The 18,834-nt window shown below is 42.2% G+C and overlaps 1 protein-coding gene across 4 annotated transcripts in view; it reads right to left on the bottom strand.

Moving 5' to 3' along the window:
• chchd3a (coiled-coil-helix-coiled-coil-helix domain containing 3a) overlaps positions 1-18,834 on the bottom strand; it is a 69,761-nt gene that overhangs the window by 36,073 nt on the left and 14,854 nt on the right. For all 4 annotated transcript variants that reach the window (XM_069164898.1, XM_069164899.1, XM_069164895.1 and 1 more), the window contains one exon: positions 13,201-13,381. In XM_069164898.1, the coding sequence (XP_069020999.1) occupies positions 13,201-13,381 (181 nt within the window). The remainder of the gene's footprint in view (positions 1-13,200; positions 13,382-18,834) is intronic.

Here is an 18,834-nt window from a genome sequence, read left to right as displayed (position 1 = left end):
TCATGATCGATACAGCACAAATCAAATCTCGTCACATTAACTAACAGCACCTCATCCATAACCTCGGCCTTTTTTTTTGTCTCCCCCCTGCCACCATCAGCTCAGCCCTGATTCACCCCTGTCACGAGTAGCATCATAATCAATGCTCCCTTACGCCATCCAAGCGAATGCTGCAGCACGGTGGGTCAGAGCTGTTCACCAGGCCACATCTATCACAGACTTGTGCGACAGGGCCCCGTGACAAACTAACACAGAAGCCGCAAAGCCTCGAGTCTTGTATGCTGCAGGCACGGGGGGGGTGAAGGGGGGTCAAAGGGCAGCACAATGTGACCGTGCTCTGGTGTTAATTAGCACAATGGAGGTGTATGTGGCATGTGGGAGGTTAGAGATGGATGGAGGGAGAGGATGGGAAGTTCATGGAGCACAGAAAATTAAAGGTAGTGTAGACAGACGGGTCAATGTGTGAATGGAATATGGATGACAAGATAGTTGGAGGAGGAACTGTTTTTTTTTGTTCCCCCTCTTTTGACAGTTGTTGGGAGTTTGGAAGAAGGGGGCAGGTTAGGGGGCGCGATGAAAAACAGTTTCTTACTTTCTGAAGCCAAAAATTAGCCAACACACTCAAAACTGTTTCACACTCATCCCTTCCAAGAATCTTGGCCCACCCTATAACTGTCTTTAAAACCATTGCAACTCTATCGTTAAAAGCTATCACTGCCATCACTGGCAGATCAAATATAAGCGATGGGGTGTAAAATGATATCACCTAACACAGACCTTACTGGCAGTATTCGATTTACCCTTAGCTTTACTAATAAAACATAAGTCCTTGTAGCAGTAGCTGTAAAACTCCACTGGAAACCATTCACTTTGGCCGGTTAATTAGCATCGAGAGGATTTACTGAGCACTAGTACCACTTAGGTTCATGGCTAGCCATTAGTCTCCACGGGAGACGGTAGGGTTATGGGCGATGTAATCACGTCTGATATGGCACGGTCAGTTAATGGGCTTAACATTGACTGATAACGCCAAAGGACAAACACTTGATCGCAGATGGTTCAGATGCTGTTAAGAAAATCCAACAAACATTTTGAAGCACAGTGACCACTTAAGGTGCAGTTAGCATGCGGTAAGAAAGCATCATAAATCAACAGGACATTTTAAGAGGCCTGATTTGTCTTTTGATCAAGACAATAATTGTCAAAATCATGTTTAAGTATGCAGTAAGACCACAAAAGAAAATAAATCCAACTTGTAAGTTCAATAAGTTGAATTTTTACAAAGTTGTTGAAAACGCTTAAAGAAATCCAGTGTACAGAAAATACCAACAACGGCAGCAGTGTGCAGATCCTGCTTTAGAAACAGTGGCAGATTATCAAAACTGTCCAATGGATTAGTTACTTGTCTGTACATGTTACCGACAGGGTTTCATTCGTTTGAACCTGGTTTTAGCATTTTTAAATAAATAACATTTAAAATAAAAACACTTTTTAAAGGTAACTGTATCAAATATAAAATTAATTTTAGATTTGTTTTGCTTATCCCAAAACTACAACTTGTATACAGGTATGTAATGAAGTAGAAACTCTTGTACAACTTTAGAAACATGCCCTGGTCATCGAAGAAAAATACACTTGCGCCACAGGCTGCATAACAAATTACCTTCCCTGGGGAACTCTTAGCACGGTGAGTAATGACACCATGACCTCGTGGGTCAAAGGGCTGACCTGACGAGGACAGGGACCAAAGGCCAAGAGGTGTAGGTGGTGAGTGTGGGTGTCTCAATGTTTGTGCCTGTATCTTAAAACTGCTGGCTGTTTAAGGACACATTAAAATGAAGCGTCCGTAGAGTCTGTAGTTCATTGACAGGGGTCAACAGGGGGCTTGATCTGATCCAGCTGGCTTTAATGATGCTGAGCCAGGCACGGCAGCCCACTCGCATGCTCACATCATTTTCTGAAACTCTCACCAATCTGAAGATGTTTCAAAAGTAGACCATTTTAGTAAACAAGCATATAAACAGTACCGTTTGTGACAATCATAACTGGGGCCATGCGTCCATAAGATGTTGTCAGAAATGAAAAGGCAGATTTCAGATCAGAAAGTTGGAGCGGTGAGTGCACAAGATTAAAATCCTGGTAGGAAAATGAAAAATCCCTTTCCTTTCTACTCAGACACTTCAAGCCCCTCAGCCTTTGTTGGAGACACCACCTCCACCAATTCACTGCCAGCTCCTCTGCTGAGGGACAGCAACAACATCTGCTCAGCTCACAGATTGATTAATTGGCTGATCAGGCGCCCATGGTGTAAACCGATTGATTGATCATCTTGAGGTTGGAGTTGCCTTTATCTAGAGCCCTGGGGAGCGAACCTCTGGAGGTCCCCAGTCATCTGTCATGTCCAACACACGGGGAAAGATGAAGAGCTGTGGGTTCATTACCAAGACATGGGAGGGGGGAGGGTGTGTATGAAGCAAGTCTCGCCAAGATGGGAACAGGGGGGGGGGGGGGGGGGGGGGCATGCGTAGAGAACAATGGGACATGGGAACAAAGAGGTTGAGCGTGAAAAGGAGGGAGAAGATGCATTGGTGCTTTCACCAAGAGGTGGATACAGACATACAAGAAGGTAGGAGAAACCAGTGAGGCCAAGCCAAGAACAACAATGCAGTGCTGCACCTACACAGGACAAGATAACAATTATGAGAGCTCGTGCCTCTTGATGAATCAGAGATCTACTGGTCAAATACGAAGACAAAGTGTACTAAAATTCAAGCACAAAAATCTATGATTTGCTTATTTTTTTTCAAGAAGAAGAATTTTCCTTTTCTGGACATATAACCTCCAATCATTATTAATTATTGACCTGTTCAACAGCAATCAGTGAGGATATATGGATACAAAGAGCAGAAGGTGGCACATGTAAACAAGTGTGGAGACGGCTCGTATATATTCAGTCACATACATAAACCAATGGCAGAAAATTCCTTTAGTTGACAGGCAGAGGACACGGTGAATGACCTGAGAGTGGAAAAAGCCATATTGCCTTTGGACAACAGATGTCCCTCGGGAGCAAAGTTAATGAGAGAGTTAGTGGGGGACTGACAAACGGTAGAACAACCTATAGCTATATAACCTATAAAGAAGGTGAGGAGAGAATGTTGAAGGGAAGATGAGAGCGGGAAACATGCAGGGAGACAAAGACACAGCCTCGGGATGTGTTGCTGACACCGGACCTTGTGGAAGACCCGAGCAGCATGTGAATCTTTACAGGTCCATGCTTAAGAACATCAGAGCGTATGTGTCAGTGGCTGCATGATTATGACCGTGGGCATAATGTCCGCCATGTGTGCTCGCGCTGCGGATTAATGCATATTCATTCCACCCAGCAGCAGGTGGTCTTCCCAGGCCTGATAAAGCTGGGAGGGGGGCAACAGTCCACCTTCAGCTTCTGCCTATCAAGCCCTTGTCAGCAGATTCAGGGTCACCTTTAATCCACTCTTCGGACCAATATATGCCTTTTCCGATTTCCCTGATGCCCTACTTACTAAATGTTAGTTGTCACCAAAAAGAACTTCAAGGCGATAAGACAGGACAAAACTGTTAAATAGTTCTACACAGTACTACACAGTTCCTATTTGACTTTTTTTTTTTTTTTTTTTTTTTAATGTAGTTTTAAGTGCTACTGTGGATTGGTTTGTTTCATAATTTCCTTTTGCAACTTTGTTCTGAAAACTGCTCTGTGAATCAATATCTGTTTCTCTATTGTCTGCTCTTCTCACGCGTCTCTATTTATTCCCCTATCTGTTCTCACCTTTCCACTTTCTTGCAGCTTCTATATCTCACCCAGATTTTCTGACGTTCACCGCCTTCTTGACTCCCGTCTGATCTTTGTTTCCCTCCATATGTTGAAGTTCTTTCCGTCGTTCAATCAAAATCGCTCCCTCTAGCGCCATTAGCTGAGCTGACTGTTCACTTCCGTAGAACCTCATTAATACCACTCTCCTGTCAGAGCCAAGAGGGAAAACACAGAGAAAGACCAGGAAAATGAAAGGGACAAGCTCAGGAGAAAATACGTGTCATATTACACATCCAATATACCTACTGAACTGAGCCGCACACTTTCGCAGAGAGTGCTTTGTCGGGGTGAACTCGGGGTGCTCGCTTTTCTAACCTTTGCACTTCGATATCTGGCTGGTTAACTGTCAGATATGCCAAGTAAAAGAGAGAATCAGAAACAGATCTACTGACAAAACTCTATAACACTACAGAATGCAAAGAGGTTGGAACTATTCATTTCCCAGCTGTCTGTATCTTTAGCAGTAGTGTCTGTTCAAAGTAGGAAGGTGAGACAGTACATCTGAAAAATCTGACTTAAAATACTTCTTGAATCTTTTGTTGTTGCTTGGAATTTTTCAGTTTCTGGAAATGTTACTGGGTAAAGTAGCTGCTGCTTCCATAAGCAAAATCAGTGCCTCACTAAAGGATGAGAAAGCACATGGCACAATAAGATCATTCTAGTGAGATTTACAACATTTTTATAACAAAATGTACACGCATGTGCACATACATTGACCGTCCAGTGAAGCTGAGGCATTAAATTGACTGTACAAGCACTCTTGTCAGAAAAAGAAGCTTTGCCGACACCGGTATCCATCCATCAATCGAAGCGCTGCCATATCCAACCCCTGCCGCTAGCCGCTCGCAGTGCCAATTAGCCGACAGGGTTAGTACCTGGCGCAAAGTGCCAGCCACAGGCACTGCCAATTAGAGCCTAACCTCCCGCATAACCTTAATACTTGGCACGGCGTGTGGCCACCACACCCTGAGTAGGGGTGAAGGACTGCCGCCAATATGTAAAGGATGGTCGAGCCGACATCCTCCGAGATGAGACGGTGAGGGCATAACAATGAATATAGAGAGACAGAGTCAATGCCAGTGAGAAACTATCAAAAATACAGTGGTGCAGACAGAATATCTGCTTGGTTAAGCTGATATTTAATTGTGCTGTGTCCATTGAGAAAACAGACAAACATCCAGACAAACACAAAGAAGACCTCGACCTCACACACTGACATATTCTTAAAGCTGAAGTAAATTTTCCCTCAATCAACTATTAGCGTCTGCTTATTGGATCTGTGATTGCAACTTCACTTTTGGATCTGTCAATGAAAATCTAATCATGTTGGAGTGTAGTGCTGTCATGCCATTGACTTTCTTACAATGACTTCCATCCACATCCAGTCAATAATGTCTGACATATTGTGTGCCATAGATGAATGGGTAAATAAACAAACAGAGGGGCCAACATGATCAGCGGTGCCCTGCAGGATTTTCTCTTTAAGGAACCAATGGTGTTTGGTGCCGTAGAAGAAAAATAAAAGAGTAAATATCAAACTTATTTCACTTGAATAGAGCGCGTTACCTTCTGGCCAGAAAGACACTCGACAGCAAAACAAAACCCCATGAAAACGCAAAATAACGTATTCTCTTAGATGTTTGCATAAATATCCAGAAAGAGAGCAGACATTCTACACATTCTTTATCAAAGCTTTAGTGTAGTTGCTAAAGTAGGTTTTGAAGATGAATAAATAAATAAAAAATCTCACACCAAGTGCTTTATTTTGTAAGTGATAAATAAGTAATGACTTTCTAAAGTGTTAAAAAAAAAAATGTTTATCTGCATGGGGTCTGTTTAATACTATGCCAGTGTGTGGCCCTACAAATGATCAAGATGCAACATTTTGTGCTTCACAAATGAGAGAAACACTCTAATCCAGATTCTCTGGCATGTTGGTGATTTTACATTCAGTTTTAAAGTCTAAACCCGATCTATGATCTTTCCCACAACATCCTAACCCCTTCACTGATCCATCTGCGGAGCAAAAACACATGAAAAATCTCTCTAAACTTCATAATAATCAGACTGACTTAGACCTCTCTTAAATCCAGTATGCTGACAGGTGTTACTCGTACAGCAGCTCAGAGAACTGTAGTTAAAGATAGGATGGAATGTGTCCTTGGCGAGCTGAGCAAATACAAAATATATGTAAATCACAGTGTACCACGAGCTCTTTTTATCTGATTCAAACGTAAAAGACACGAGGACCTTTTCTCCCCTCAATCTTCCATATACTCTGTGATGTGAAGAGAAAAAATAATACATTGAGAGAAAGAAATGCTTTTTTTTTTTCTTTCTGACTGTTCTTTTTTATCTTTTTTTTTTTTTTTTTTAATACCACCAACGGGCACCAATTCAAAACCCAGCAAGTCTCCTTTAATACCTGGGAAATTAAATTGTCGGTCCATTATCAGCCGGGTCCAGTCGTCTGTATCTAAAATGCAACAGTGCGCAACTGAAGTATACAAGATCCTCAAAAAAAAGAAAAAGCTGGACATTTGCTGGAGCCTGCAGTTTTTGCGAGGGATGGAAAAGGGAGGACTACCAGAGTGAACAGAAGGGGTGGCGGGGGGCTTGTTGCATTAAAAATGTTAAGCTTTACCCAAAGTCATTTTCAAGCCAGCCAAGCATCAAATGGAACACAGTTTAAGGAAAGAGTAGGTACTGATTTTCTGTGAGCTCTGACAGGATGGACATGGTGTGTGTGTGTGTGTGTGTGTGTGTGTGTGTGTGTGTGTCAGGAGCGAGCAAATATTTTTGGTATGCTGCATTATCCCTGGCTGTGCAAGCAGAGGTGGTGGAAAAAAAAATCATGTAACATCACATTACGGGCTGGGATGTGTATATATGTGTGTGTGTGTGTGTGTGTGTGTGTGTGTGTGTGTGTGTGTGTGTGTGTGTGAGGGAGCGACAAAAGCATGATAAACAACTACAGGGCTGATAGGTGGAACACAGCTCTCAACACAATATCTGCACATGTTGCATTCTGCTCTTTTTGGGCCTCATCAATTTTTTAAGCTGCATGTAGCTTTGAGCAAAAGTGACAAAAATGAACAAATACTGTACGTGGACTACAACGAGGCTGTACCTATAGACTGAATAGAAAAATGGACGCAGCCTGCCGGTCTGAAAAGTGAAACTAATGCGCAGGTGCTTTAAAGAGTAATACCACCGAAAGCTACTTGGGGCTGGTTTCAAAAAAACCCTGGAGCCAAAAGACCCCCATTCCAAAGGCGTCAACTTTTCTCATGAAATACAAATTCAATGCATTTTCTTCACAAGTCATTATGGCGTCATTTGCTTAATTAACTCCTTCTAACCAGCGTTCTGGCGGTCCTTCTGAAATCAATTCCATAATTAATTAGATATTAGACCTCAAAGAGAGCATATTTTTGGGGGGCATGCCTGGATTCACTGACAAGCCTGGAGTGCCGTTTGGTTGCCGGTATGGGAGGGGTGTGTGTCTGTGTGCGAGTGCGTGCGTGCGTGCGTGCGTGCGTGCGTGTGTGTGTGTGTGTGTGTGTGTGTGTGTGTGTGTGTGTGTGTGTGTGCTCTTCAGCTCATCCAAATATGCTTAAACATGATATGAAAGACAAAAACCTGTACTTCTATGTTAATTAGTAAAATGATAAGAAATTTGCAGGTGATTCAGTAAACCCAGGGTTTGTTTTTTTTGGTACACCTTGCTAGAGCTAAAACAGTCAAACATTAAATCCTTTATGAAGGCAATTGAAGTTATTTTTTAAACTTTCTGATGGCTGCAGTTTGTAAAAAAAGTTCAACTGTATCCCTATGCAGTTAAACAGCACCCCATTTACATCAAGGACGGTGGGCTAAACAATGATACTGTCTAATTGGCATAGTAGTTGCCTTCAATGAGAGTGTTAGCTTAACAAAAGTAAACATTAGATTTGGTTGTTTTGAGCCGGTTGCCAACAGCAGACAAAACCATCGCCGCACCCAAAGTGTTTGGAGCAAAGAAAAGATTGATGACTCTGGGTTTGATTGAAAAGTCTGCCTCAGGGTTAAAGCCTGTGTCTGGGTGAAACACTATGGCCGGTGATTGATTGACCACTGGACCAGTTTGGCTCCACAGGGAGCAGAGTTGTTGAAAATCCAAAGAGGGGACGGCGGAGGTCTACGATTTCATTAAAACACACATGTGTGAACTGACAGATGGACGTACACTGTGAATAAGAGAGTTATGACTCATTCATGCCCTGTGCAAGTATATCTCCATCAGAAACCCCTGATTTGTCAGCACCTGAAGACAAGATGTTATCTAAATTTAGCTCATTCATATCCTGGTCTGTTCTGCTTAGTCGTCAGCTGGTATCTACTAAAAAGAATCACGTACTTATGTTGCTTTGTAATCAAACAGTAATTGACCTGTTATCTAACTCGGGGTTCACAACGAGGCCATCTTGAACGCACGGAGCTACCAATCAGTTCTCCCACACCCGGCTAAGATGATGAAGCTTTTTTTTTTTTTGTTCCTCTGCTGCTCTGGACAAGCAGCCAAGAGAATAAAGAGTGAAACAAAAAAATTACACTTTACAAAAACTAAGGCTCATTCACATGTCAATCTTTCAATAAAAATTACGTCGGCTTATATCCCTCCAATAGCTTGTGGTATTTTCATTTTTTTGTACTTTTTAATGTGACATGCGTAGATGCAGAAATCTCATATTTACTGCCGCGCTTTTAACGAACGTCAACCCCATGTGTATGCCAGTGTCCCTCTTTCCTTCACCGTGGTTCCCCCCGAGTGGCAGAACATGTGTGCTCGCCGACACTGAACATGCCCCCCCCCCCAGACAACAGAACCCCAGAAACCCAACATCAGTGGCGATGACAACACACACACAGCCCTGCCCACACTACTGTGAAGTTTCAATTACCGGTAGACTTGCTGGCTGGCTGCTGCCAGTCAGCCTGACGGGGGGAAAGCAATGACTGGTGGTGGAAAAGCCTGAGAGACAGGCGTTCCCACCAGGGTGGTACACACTCTGTTCAGGGCTGCGGCTGCACGTGTGATTCATCAGGAAACGTACATGGATGAGATGACATGTTTGGATACTGGCTTGGTGCATAACGTGGATGTAGAGAACTAGTTTGCTTTGACATGCCCGTGGTTTAACGAGCAGGTAAAAAGGAGGGCAAACCCTTCATATTTGTTTCTGGTGATTATTAAAAAAAAATTTAAAAAAAGAGGGGATTCACAGGGAAACTAAACTTAAATACAAGACGTGAAATGAGCATGAAACAGTGCACATTGTGCGTGACAAATGTTTATATTCCTCTCATCCTTTGTAAAAACAAAAATAATCATAAACTGGTGGCTTCACATGGATTTGTTTAGTTTTCTACATAATTTGATATCTCTTAACCATAAATCAGAACTGGAATACGCTAAAATTCAGAATCAGAACCAAAACCAGCAGAATCTAAATCAATAAACACTAAATGATGCCCGGCCTCAGTCTGACCCAATGTCCTCAGGGAAAATCTCTAGAATGGGTGTCACTGTAATTGGTGCCGCTGTGGTTGTGGAGGTTATGGCCATTATAGGTGAGCGTGGGGAGACATTTACTGCACATGGCGTTGCCCTCATTGTGTGTGAAGTAGAGGAGGGACTGCATGGGGGTCCTGCTGCTCACCGTGACCTGTATCTTAATGAGGGGCACTAAATCAATACCGGGCTGGACAAAGAACACAAGAGCTACAGCTGCCACAGACAAAGGTTTGTTTTTTATTTTTGGGTGGCAATGAACATGAGAGCAGGGTTCAGGTCAACTCGCATTCAGTTAAAACAATTTAAAGTGAAATAAAATCGCAGGTGCAATAACGCCGCATCCAAATTCTGACTTCACATTTAACCTTTTTTTTTTAGGTATATATATACATATATATATATATATATGTATATATATAAACTGTATTTATTCATATACACAGACTACATTTTTACAAGAAAATAATTTCCAGTCTTTTGATTTCTTGCCACAGCCTTTCTCTGTTTCTCCAATTCTTTTTTGCAGTTGATGTTAAATTTTAAGATATCACCTTGTTTTAATAAACCCTTCCGGCTCACATCCCCGTGTCTCCTGTCATGTTTGATCCTTCGTTCTTCTGTTCAGATTAAACCAACAAAGAAAAGAAAAGTCCTCCACAGTGTCACAGACAGAGAGATTGATTGATGCAACGTTTACCCATGTAGTCAATACTCTCCCAACTTTCTTCACTTTCCACACTATAGAAAAAAACAGTCATTTCTCCTGACACCAAAACTGCCGGTGGGCCAAGATAAATCCATCAGTTTTCAAAACACACTCACTTGTTTCAGTTATCTCAAATAAAAATAAAAAAGTGAATAACGTGTACCACTCACTACACTGTCAACACTACACTGTTGTGGAGCTACACTTTTATTTTTTAGCTACACAGCTAAATTAAGATAAACACATTAAAGCATGTGCATGCCATCTGACTCTCATTACAAGCTGTATCAAAATGATTGGCGTGTTCAACACTAGAATGTAATCGGAACACTTTCTGTGCAGTGAGATTCAATCAACAAGTTAAATAATGTATAAAAGCAGGAAAGAAGGAAATCAGTGTGATTTAATCTGTTAATTAGTCAAGGGGAACATATGAGTTCAGCCTATGAGATGATTTACGAGGTGTGAACAGGTTTACGGGAAACAGCACTGAACAAATCACTGAAAGCTCTATCAGCCACCAGATTACGAGCTCAGTACAGCAGGCCATAACTTCTCCCTGGAGCTCTTACTCGATCAACTTATTGACTTTGCCCGGCAATCAGAACCAGTTTCGCCTTCCAATTACTGATGCTTATGTGTTTTACGACCAGGTAAATTTAATTTGCTGGGTACCTTGTGCAGATGTGGGTTTGAACCTGATGAGAGGGATAGTTAAAAAAAATCAACTCAGGCGAAAATGAGCAATAAAATTATAGGCCTATATATTCATATGCTCATATTTCAAGATGAATATCTTAGCAGTTAGCCTTTTTTTCATGTCTTTGAGTAAAAAGAGACAGGCACACACACACACACACACACACACACACACAAAAGACAAACATGTTTTATAGTTCATGAAAGATGAGTTCACTGTGGGTAGCAGACAATCCTGGAGTTTGACAAACACTGAGTGAAATGACAATGGCTGGGAGACATCTCAGGCGAGAGGCTGTCTTTTAAAACACAAAAGTCCATTTCCAGTTGAAAAGAACATTGGCTGCGTGGAAGCGTCTTGACTTGACAATTACATGAGTGGTGCGAACGGCGCTGCGCCTCCACTGATAACCCGTCGGATTCTATTAAAACTCCGGCACTCCAAAGGAACGCTCAAATGGAAGAAATTATCACACAGACACACATACATAATTCTAAAGGAGGAAAAACCCTCTGACGATGATTCTTTAGCTTTAAAGAGTCAAAGTCGAGGGAGAAAAGAAACTATCAACTGGATTCATGAGGAAAATATAAGTTTCAGACAAAGAATGAAACAAAGACCGTATACGATTGTGTGCACGTACTCTGTCTGTTACTGAATGTAAAGTCACTGCGGTGGTTTCCAGCTATAGTTTCAAAGGCTGCTCATGGCCCAAGGTTAGCCTTGGGGCTACAAGCGATAGCTTTATAGGAGGAAAAGTTCTCTTAACAGGGAGTTTGTACTTCAGGGAGATGCAGTCAATGATATGCACAAGGACTCTTCTTGGTGACACTTCAGTGAGACAAACCACCCACTATGCTGCTTCTCATAACGTATAGAAAGCAGGTGTGACCTAATTTGTCCCGTCTCCCTCTTCATGAAAAACAACTGAAATGAAATTACAGAAAACTTCTGACTGAAACACTTTTCTTCACAGATGCTGAAAGGAAAAAACCCATCACATCATATCTCTCTCTCTCTCTCTCTCTCTCTCTCTCTCTCTCTCTCTGTCTCTCCTTCCCTCCCCCCCCCTCTCCTTCCCTCCTTCCCTCTCTGCCTTTGTTTTTTGCCTTCGATCTGAGCACCGTTCCAAATGAGGAATCCCTCATATACACTTGTCCTGCAGCGAGGAATCACGTCAACGCTCCTCTCCTTCTCCCTCTCTTTCAACAAAATGATTCATTTTTCTATTATGGCGATGAGCGTGTGAAATGAGCTATATAATCAATAGCATAGGTTTGTAAACAGCAGCCAGACTCCGGGGAAAATGTGTTTTATTTTTGAAAACAATACACTGCCTGTGTGTGTGCGCGCGCTAAGAAATGCTCATCTGACAATGTTTACAAGGGCAATTTACAGGAAACAAAGGCACAGGCTGCCCATAGAAGGTATATTTCATCATAACAGCAGAATGAACAGGCAGGGATTTAAAAGAGGACAACAATATCTACAGCATAGAGATGTTTACTTACTGTTTGAGACTGTAGGATGTTAAAAGTGAACCGAAGTTGTCCTGTGAGTTTGTACGATGTGAATTAGTGCTTCTCAAATTGTGGTTCGTGACCTAAAAGTGTTTCACGGAGCAATTTTGAGTGGTTCGTGGATGTGAGTGTGAGGGGGAAAAAAAAGGTAAGGAAAAAAACAATATTCCAACTTTTATTTTGAATTTTTCAGAACTTCTACTGCCGAGCTTTTACTTTGGACATATGTTTCCTGTGACACAGCCCCCATGCCGTAGCCATAGCTGCCAGCATTGTCATTACAGTACCGACCAAAACTTACGTTGTCACAAACAGATTTTAAGTCTGTGTCTAATTTAATATAAGTCTGCCTTTTTATTTATTCTGCCATTTCATATTTCAAACAGTTAAATCTACAATCTTGGAGCTGGAAAACCATCACCAATTTTAACCTGTTTGAAAAGCATATATGCCTGTAATTCAGGATAAATTTGTCTCTGTATTTCATTGGGTACGCCCTGGTGGCACTTCTGTTGCACATGACACGTACAAAAGAATATGTTTATATGATTAAAATGTCTGTTTGATACTGTGGTGCAGATTTTCATCCATCTGGTGAACTTACTTATCCTTTAGAAGGTCACATGCTGCTGGAAGCTGCTGACTTTGGGCGAGAGGCAGGATACAACCTGGAAAGGCAACCAGCCAATCACAGGGCTCACACACAGTCAGCAACCATTCACACTCATTCATACCTGCCTAAAAGCCAATTCTTCTAACCTGCATGTGTTTTGACTGTGAGAAGTAATCCCAGGGCATGTACAGGAAATCAAAATTCACAGTAATTGCTGTATATCCACTCAGTTTTGTGGGGAGACTTACATATAGCTGAGCACGGATCCTCTCGTCCTCAGTGGTGATCCTCTCTCTTATAACAGCCTGCTGGAGGCTCTCTTGGGCTATGGCCCGCTCCACAGACAGGATCTTGGACACTTCATCCTGGACTTGGGACTGGGCTTCAGCCTGAGCCTGCGCTGATGCCCGGGCCTTCTCCGCCTCTAGCCTGTGCAGCATCAGTAACAACAAATACAACATTTTACATGTCTGACATGGTTCCTCGAGCTTGTAAACCATTCAAACATAATAGAGCAGAGGTATGATTTGTAAAGCAACATAACCTATTACATTGTAAGATTGCACTCAGCATATACCGCCATCATAATGCACCTTAGAGTACAGGAGTATGATATGTCATGGTCACCATTCTTTCCCCTACTTGACGACTCAAATTTTAAATCTACGGAGAAGTGCCGGCCACAGTATGTTGCATTTTCCTCAGCACAGTACACCAACTCGTTTAGACAACACATCTGTATTTATGGACTTCTCGGCCCTGTTTTATTTATTAATTTCAAACCAAAATTAGCCTAATCTGAAAGTAAAAACCTGTTGCACAACCTTTAGAACCTTGAAATATCTAGAATTACATAAACACATTAATATAAAATTATTAAATTAATTAAATGACCAATATTAATGAAACGGCCAATACACTTGTATATAGATTTCCATTTTGATGTCATATTCATCCATGTGCATGTCCTTGCTATTCCAAGAGGGGACCACATTGCAGTCAATCAACATTGAAAAAAGAGTAAAACTTTAGACCCAAGTGGGTCAAAAAGCAGCTGTATTACAGTCGGATGACACCTGTCAGACAGTGTATATCAATTTCTAATAGTTAAACTGACTATCAATATGTAACAAAATGTGTTTGCCAAAATTAAGAATCATCAATCCTGTGAAGCAGTGATGTAGACAGAGTTGGTAAGCTCTCTGCAGACACAGGAACACCATTTGAACCTTATCACTGGGTTCTCATAGTTGCCTGGCAACGCACTCCCTACTCTGTGACAGTGTGCTTGATTGAATAAGGAGGAACATCCCTGAAACCCTGAAAGTCTTCCTCTGCGAGGAATCAAACAGTCATGGCAAGGTAAAATAAACCCAGAACAGACAGAGCGGGTGCCAGAATGAATTATGACAGACTGAATGAAAGATCTTAATAAATGTTTGCCTGAGAAGGATCCAAAAGGAGCCCTGAAAGACAACCTGGACGAGGAGGAGGATGCTTGAGAGTGTTTGGGAATGTTAACTGTCTGCATGATGCATTTCCCAGAAAGGAAAGTACTTCTGTACAAAATTCCCTCACATTCAAATTAACCATCTGTGCACCTCAGAAGAGGTCTACCTCATCAGTTATTGTACGATGCCTGTAATGACATTTGTTTTTAAATGGGGATCACAATAACACATTTTTCTTTTGTTTCCATCACTTCTCATGTATTCATGAAGACAAATGTTAAATGGCTTATTTACAGCCTCATCAGGTTCGTGCATTGCTCATTATGATGATTTAAATGTACCACCCCGCATGCCAAGTGTACAGTTACAGGCACGGGGGTGCTGTGTGTGGCTTTCTCTACTCTGGCTCTGTTTTTTTCTTGGTATTACATGCACCTGCTGAGCTGTCAAAGTGAGCTAACTTCCATCTTTTATTCTATTTCAAAAATCTCATTTATCCCTTCACTCACCTGCGACTATACCCAAATTCCAACAGTGATGAATTGCGATGGACAGACTGGCTTAACTGATTACCGTCCCGTACCTTTGGCTTTGAGCAGACGACAGGTAGGCCTAATACAAATATGTCTGATGTGTTAAAGCTGCTGTTTGCCCTGCAACGCCACTAAATGTCAGAGAGCAGGGGAGAGCGAAACTAGACGAGGAGGGGGAGAGAGAGAGAGAGAAAGGAGTGAGGGTGAGCGGTGGCGACGTGACATGCTTGGCCCTGAGGAAGTGAAGCAAAGAGGGAGTGAGGCAGAGAGTGGGAGAAAAGAGATGGAGGGGGACGGAGAGAGACCAGCCATGTCCAGTCTCACAGTCCACTGGGCTGCACACGTCAGCACACTCCATCCATCATCAGGCTCCGACTCATGCGCGTGCACACAGACACACGGGGAGCCTCTTAATGGCCTTTTACATTCACCATTTCCCCCACGATCCACGCCTCCCTGCCTGCACTGTTAATGCACCGAAGCTACCTTTGCTCAAGACGCTTTGGCTAGTGCTGAAACTATGAAATAATTGTGTGTGTGTGTGTGTGTGTGTGGGAGGAGGGAAGGGAGGGAGGGGGCAGTGTTCAGTGAGATTCCTTTGCTTTTAGAGAAGGATTTTGACAGTATCATGGGGGGGCTAGAAAAAACAGCAAATCCAACCTGTTTGACAGGACGCGTCGTTTTTGAACAAACCACCAGTTTGCATTCATCTAAACTATCAGAAGAAAATCTCAAAGAAATAAAAGTTTGATCAGATAAAAAACGGATCTGGCAGAATACAAATCAAAAATAATGTAACGATGACGCTTTGTTCCTAAAACCACTCAATTCATGTGTTGAAAGTAGGCAGAAGTTTTAAGGTCTACCTGCAATCTCTACCTGCAGCGTGTCTTGATGACACGCTTCAGCTGACGGAGCGCATGAGACAAAGTACGAAGGCTGTGAAGTCCTTGTAAGGAGGCTAGAGGAGGGGCAAAAGGCGTAAGTTATGGACCATCACGCACATGGCCAGGGTTTGACCGTCGCTGGACAAGACAACGTGAATGGGTATTTTTCCGTTTTGTCTGTTTGTTCGCATGTTGTTTTTCCCTGATAAGGTGGGGGTTTTTTTTCCCCCTCTCATCCTAACCACTTGCTTTTCCTCATGTTTTCGTTGTCCTAAAGCACATGGTTTTTAACACTTCACTGAGATAAAGCCGTGACTCTGACACGCTGCCCTCTAGTGGACTGGAGGGGGTATTAAACACTTTGCTGTGACACTGGGGCAGATGTGCAGATGCTTTTCTTGTTTACGAGTCTTGCATTCACAACAGAAAACCAATGTTGTGGTGAAGCAATGGCATTTGGCCAAATTGAGAAACAGAAAAGTATCCAAACGCTATGATTTTTGTTGAAAAATCTTAAGAGTCTTTTTGTTTTTAAATTTTGTTTTATTTTATATTATTTTGAGCAATACATATCTGCATTGAGGAACCCCAAAACGGTCAAATATCTGGTGACCAAAAACTACAACTTGGACAAGAAAAAGAAAGGTGGCCAAGAAAATAGACAGCCTTGCAAAAAAAAAAAATAAAGTATTTTCTACTGACTTCCTCACAAGTGCTAACCCAAGCAAAGACTGCTATCACTAGCTGGATGCTATCTGTCTGCTTCACCTCTATCCCTTTCCAGTCATTATTGCCCTGTCTCTGGGATATTGGACGCATTTTTCATTCGACTGTAGAAGATTGGCACTGGGGGGGAGACGGGGCTTTGAGGTGGGGAATGGTTGAGTCAGACAGAGAGAGGGGGGGAGAATAGTACCTATGCAGGGGAGAGGAAAAATATCATCTTCTTCGCGAGATAAGTGGAAGATGTTTGGCCTTGTATTGGGTAGAAAGAGGATGATTTTGACCAAGTAGCTGGCGTTTTGATCATTTACTGGATCAAGCCTTCGAAACGGAAAGATGGAAAGCCATAAAGTGACTGTAGTCAAGGCTGGCTTTGTGTACACGCTTTCCAATAACAAAGGTAAACGCAGACAGGGTCAAAAATGATGAGCAAAGGTAAATACTCCAAAAGCCAAATCCATTTAGCCATTATCTTCTAGTAATCCAAAGGTAAACATTATTACCTTTGCACAAATATATACCCCCCCCCCCCCAAAAAAAAAAAAGAAAATGTTTTAATTCATGCCTCCGAACTTTTCCCTCGCTAACTCACCACCAGTCGTCATCTGTCTCTCCTCAGCTCCTCACCCGTTAATGCTTCCTGTTGTCTACCTGTCATCTGCACAAGACGTATCTCACTACAGCATTGCAGGATGGATTCTGGCAGACCTACATAAGGATGCAAGCTCCAACCAAATGTCTTGAAACAAAAGCATTTAAAGGCCCAATGCAATATTGATGTAAGGAATAATGTTGCAGAATACTGGCAATGAATATTTTATGGAGCTGTGCACTCTCCCTGACACACATGCGCTCCCATATAAAAACGCACGCACACACACACACACACACACACACACACACACACACACACACACACACACACACACACACACACACACACACCGCCCCTGACTATAGGTGCTATGAAACGAGGTGAAAGAGTTTAATTTAAACAGAGGGCAAACAAAACAAAGAGCAATCCAGTGGGAAACTGAATTTCAAAGAAACCCCAAAAAGCATAAAAAGCATAAAAGTCTGGTTGTTGTTTTTTTACTCATCCTTTATCAGCAACTATGAAGGGATAATCACAATAGTCTTCGAGCGACAATCAAGTGGCGTTCTGTCAAAAAAGGATAAAACTGCCACTCTCACCTCGTCTCCTCAAATATCGGATCAAAGTACATAAAGCTCAAACTCAAGTTCAGATGCCGGATGCTTATCATTCAGTCGAGTGTCTGGACAGAGTCAATAAACAGAACTGTTCTGCTGACTGAACAGTTTATCTTCATGCTACATTAGTGAGGAATGCAGATTCTTTTTTTCCAAAAGTATTTACAGTTCAGTGATTGTTAAAGTTAAAACGGGGAGGTCGGGAGCACTTTCGCAACAATAAGACTGGGTTTACAAAAGGAAAGAATCATCAGTTGGAAGAAAGGCCTTTGTGGAAAAATAATATCTTTTCATGCAGGTCGTGAAAAACGAACATGAATACATCATGCGCTGATACCGATTTCTCCACAAAGAAATTCAACACAGATGAAAAGATGAACAGGGGTTCTCACTACTGAAGCCTGGGTGCTCACAGGTTACCTAGTGCCTGCATGTGTGTTTGTTTGCAGATACACAGATAATGTACCAGTTGTTGTTAGATTGAAAATTTAAAACTGGGAATTTATTTTTCGAGAGAAGTTCAAATGTGCATGCTGCTCGGGAGCTTCTACTGCGGTACAAGCTGCTGGTGTCAGCGTAGGTTGATCAATAATGTAACAGGTGCTCTCAGGTTTCTATTAGGTAGGTTTTATGATGCTGTGGAGGTGGGATGTGGATACATTTGTTGCTCATTGAAATGATTAGGTCAGGCCAAGGTTCAAAGCTCATGTGTGGCTGCTATTGGTGCTTGGTAGATGTGATGGGCATTTCCAGGTTGGTAGGTAGGTGCAAGGGTATCCCAAGCAGTGGGACAGTTATTGACGGTAGTTGATAAAGGATTATTTTTTTTTTTATTATTATTTTTTTTATGGTTAGCATGATTTAGGTGGTTGCTAGTTTGATCTGGTTGTTTAACCGGGCACGGAGAAATGTTGTTAGCTGTTCAGAGAATTTCAAAGCGGTTTCTCATGTTTTTCCCACAATCGGCAGTACGTGGTTACTATAAGGTTTATCAGATTGTTGGTTGGCCATTAATGGGGGGGGGGGGGGGGGGGGGTGCTAGCCGGTTGCTATGATATTCTCCATTAATTTCCAGG

Source organism: Embiotoca jacksoni, unplaced genomic scaffold (genome assembly GCF_022577435.1).
Source record: "Embiotoca jacksoni isolate LCO1_2020_lvr unplaced genomic scaffold, fEmbJac1.0.p SCAF_32, whole genome shotgun sequence".
Lineage (NCBI taxonomy): Eukaryota > Metazoa > Chordata > Actinopteri > Embiotocidae > Embiotoca > Embiotoca jacksoni.
The sequence above is the reverse complement of the archived record's forward strand: the minus strand, read 5'-3'. Positions and strand labels throughout refer to the sequence as shown.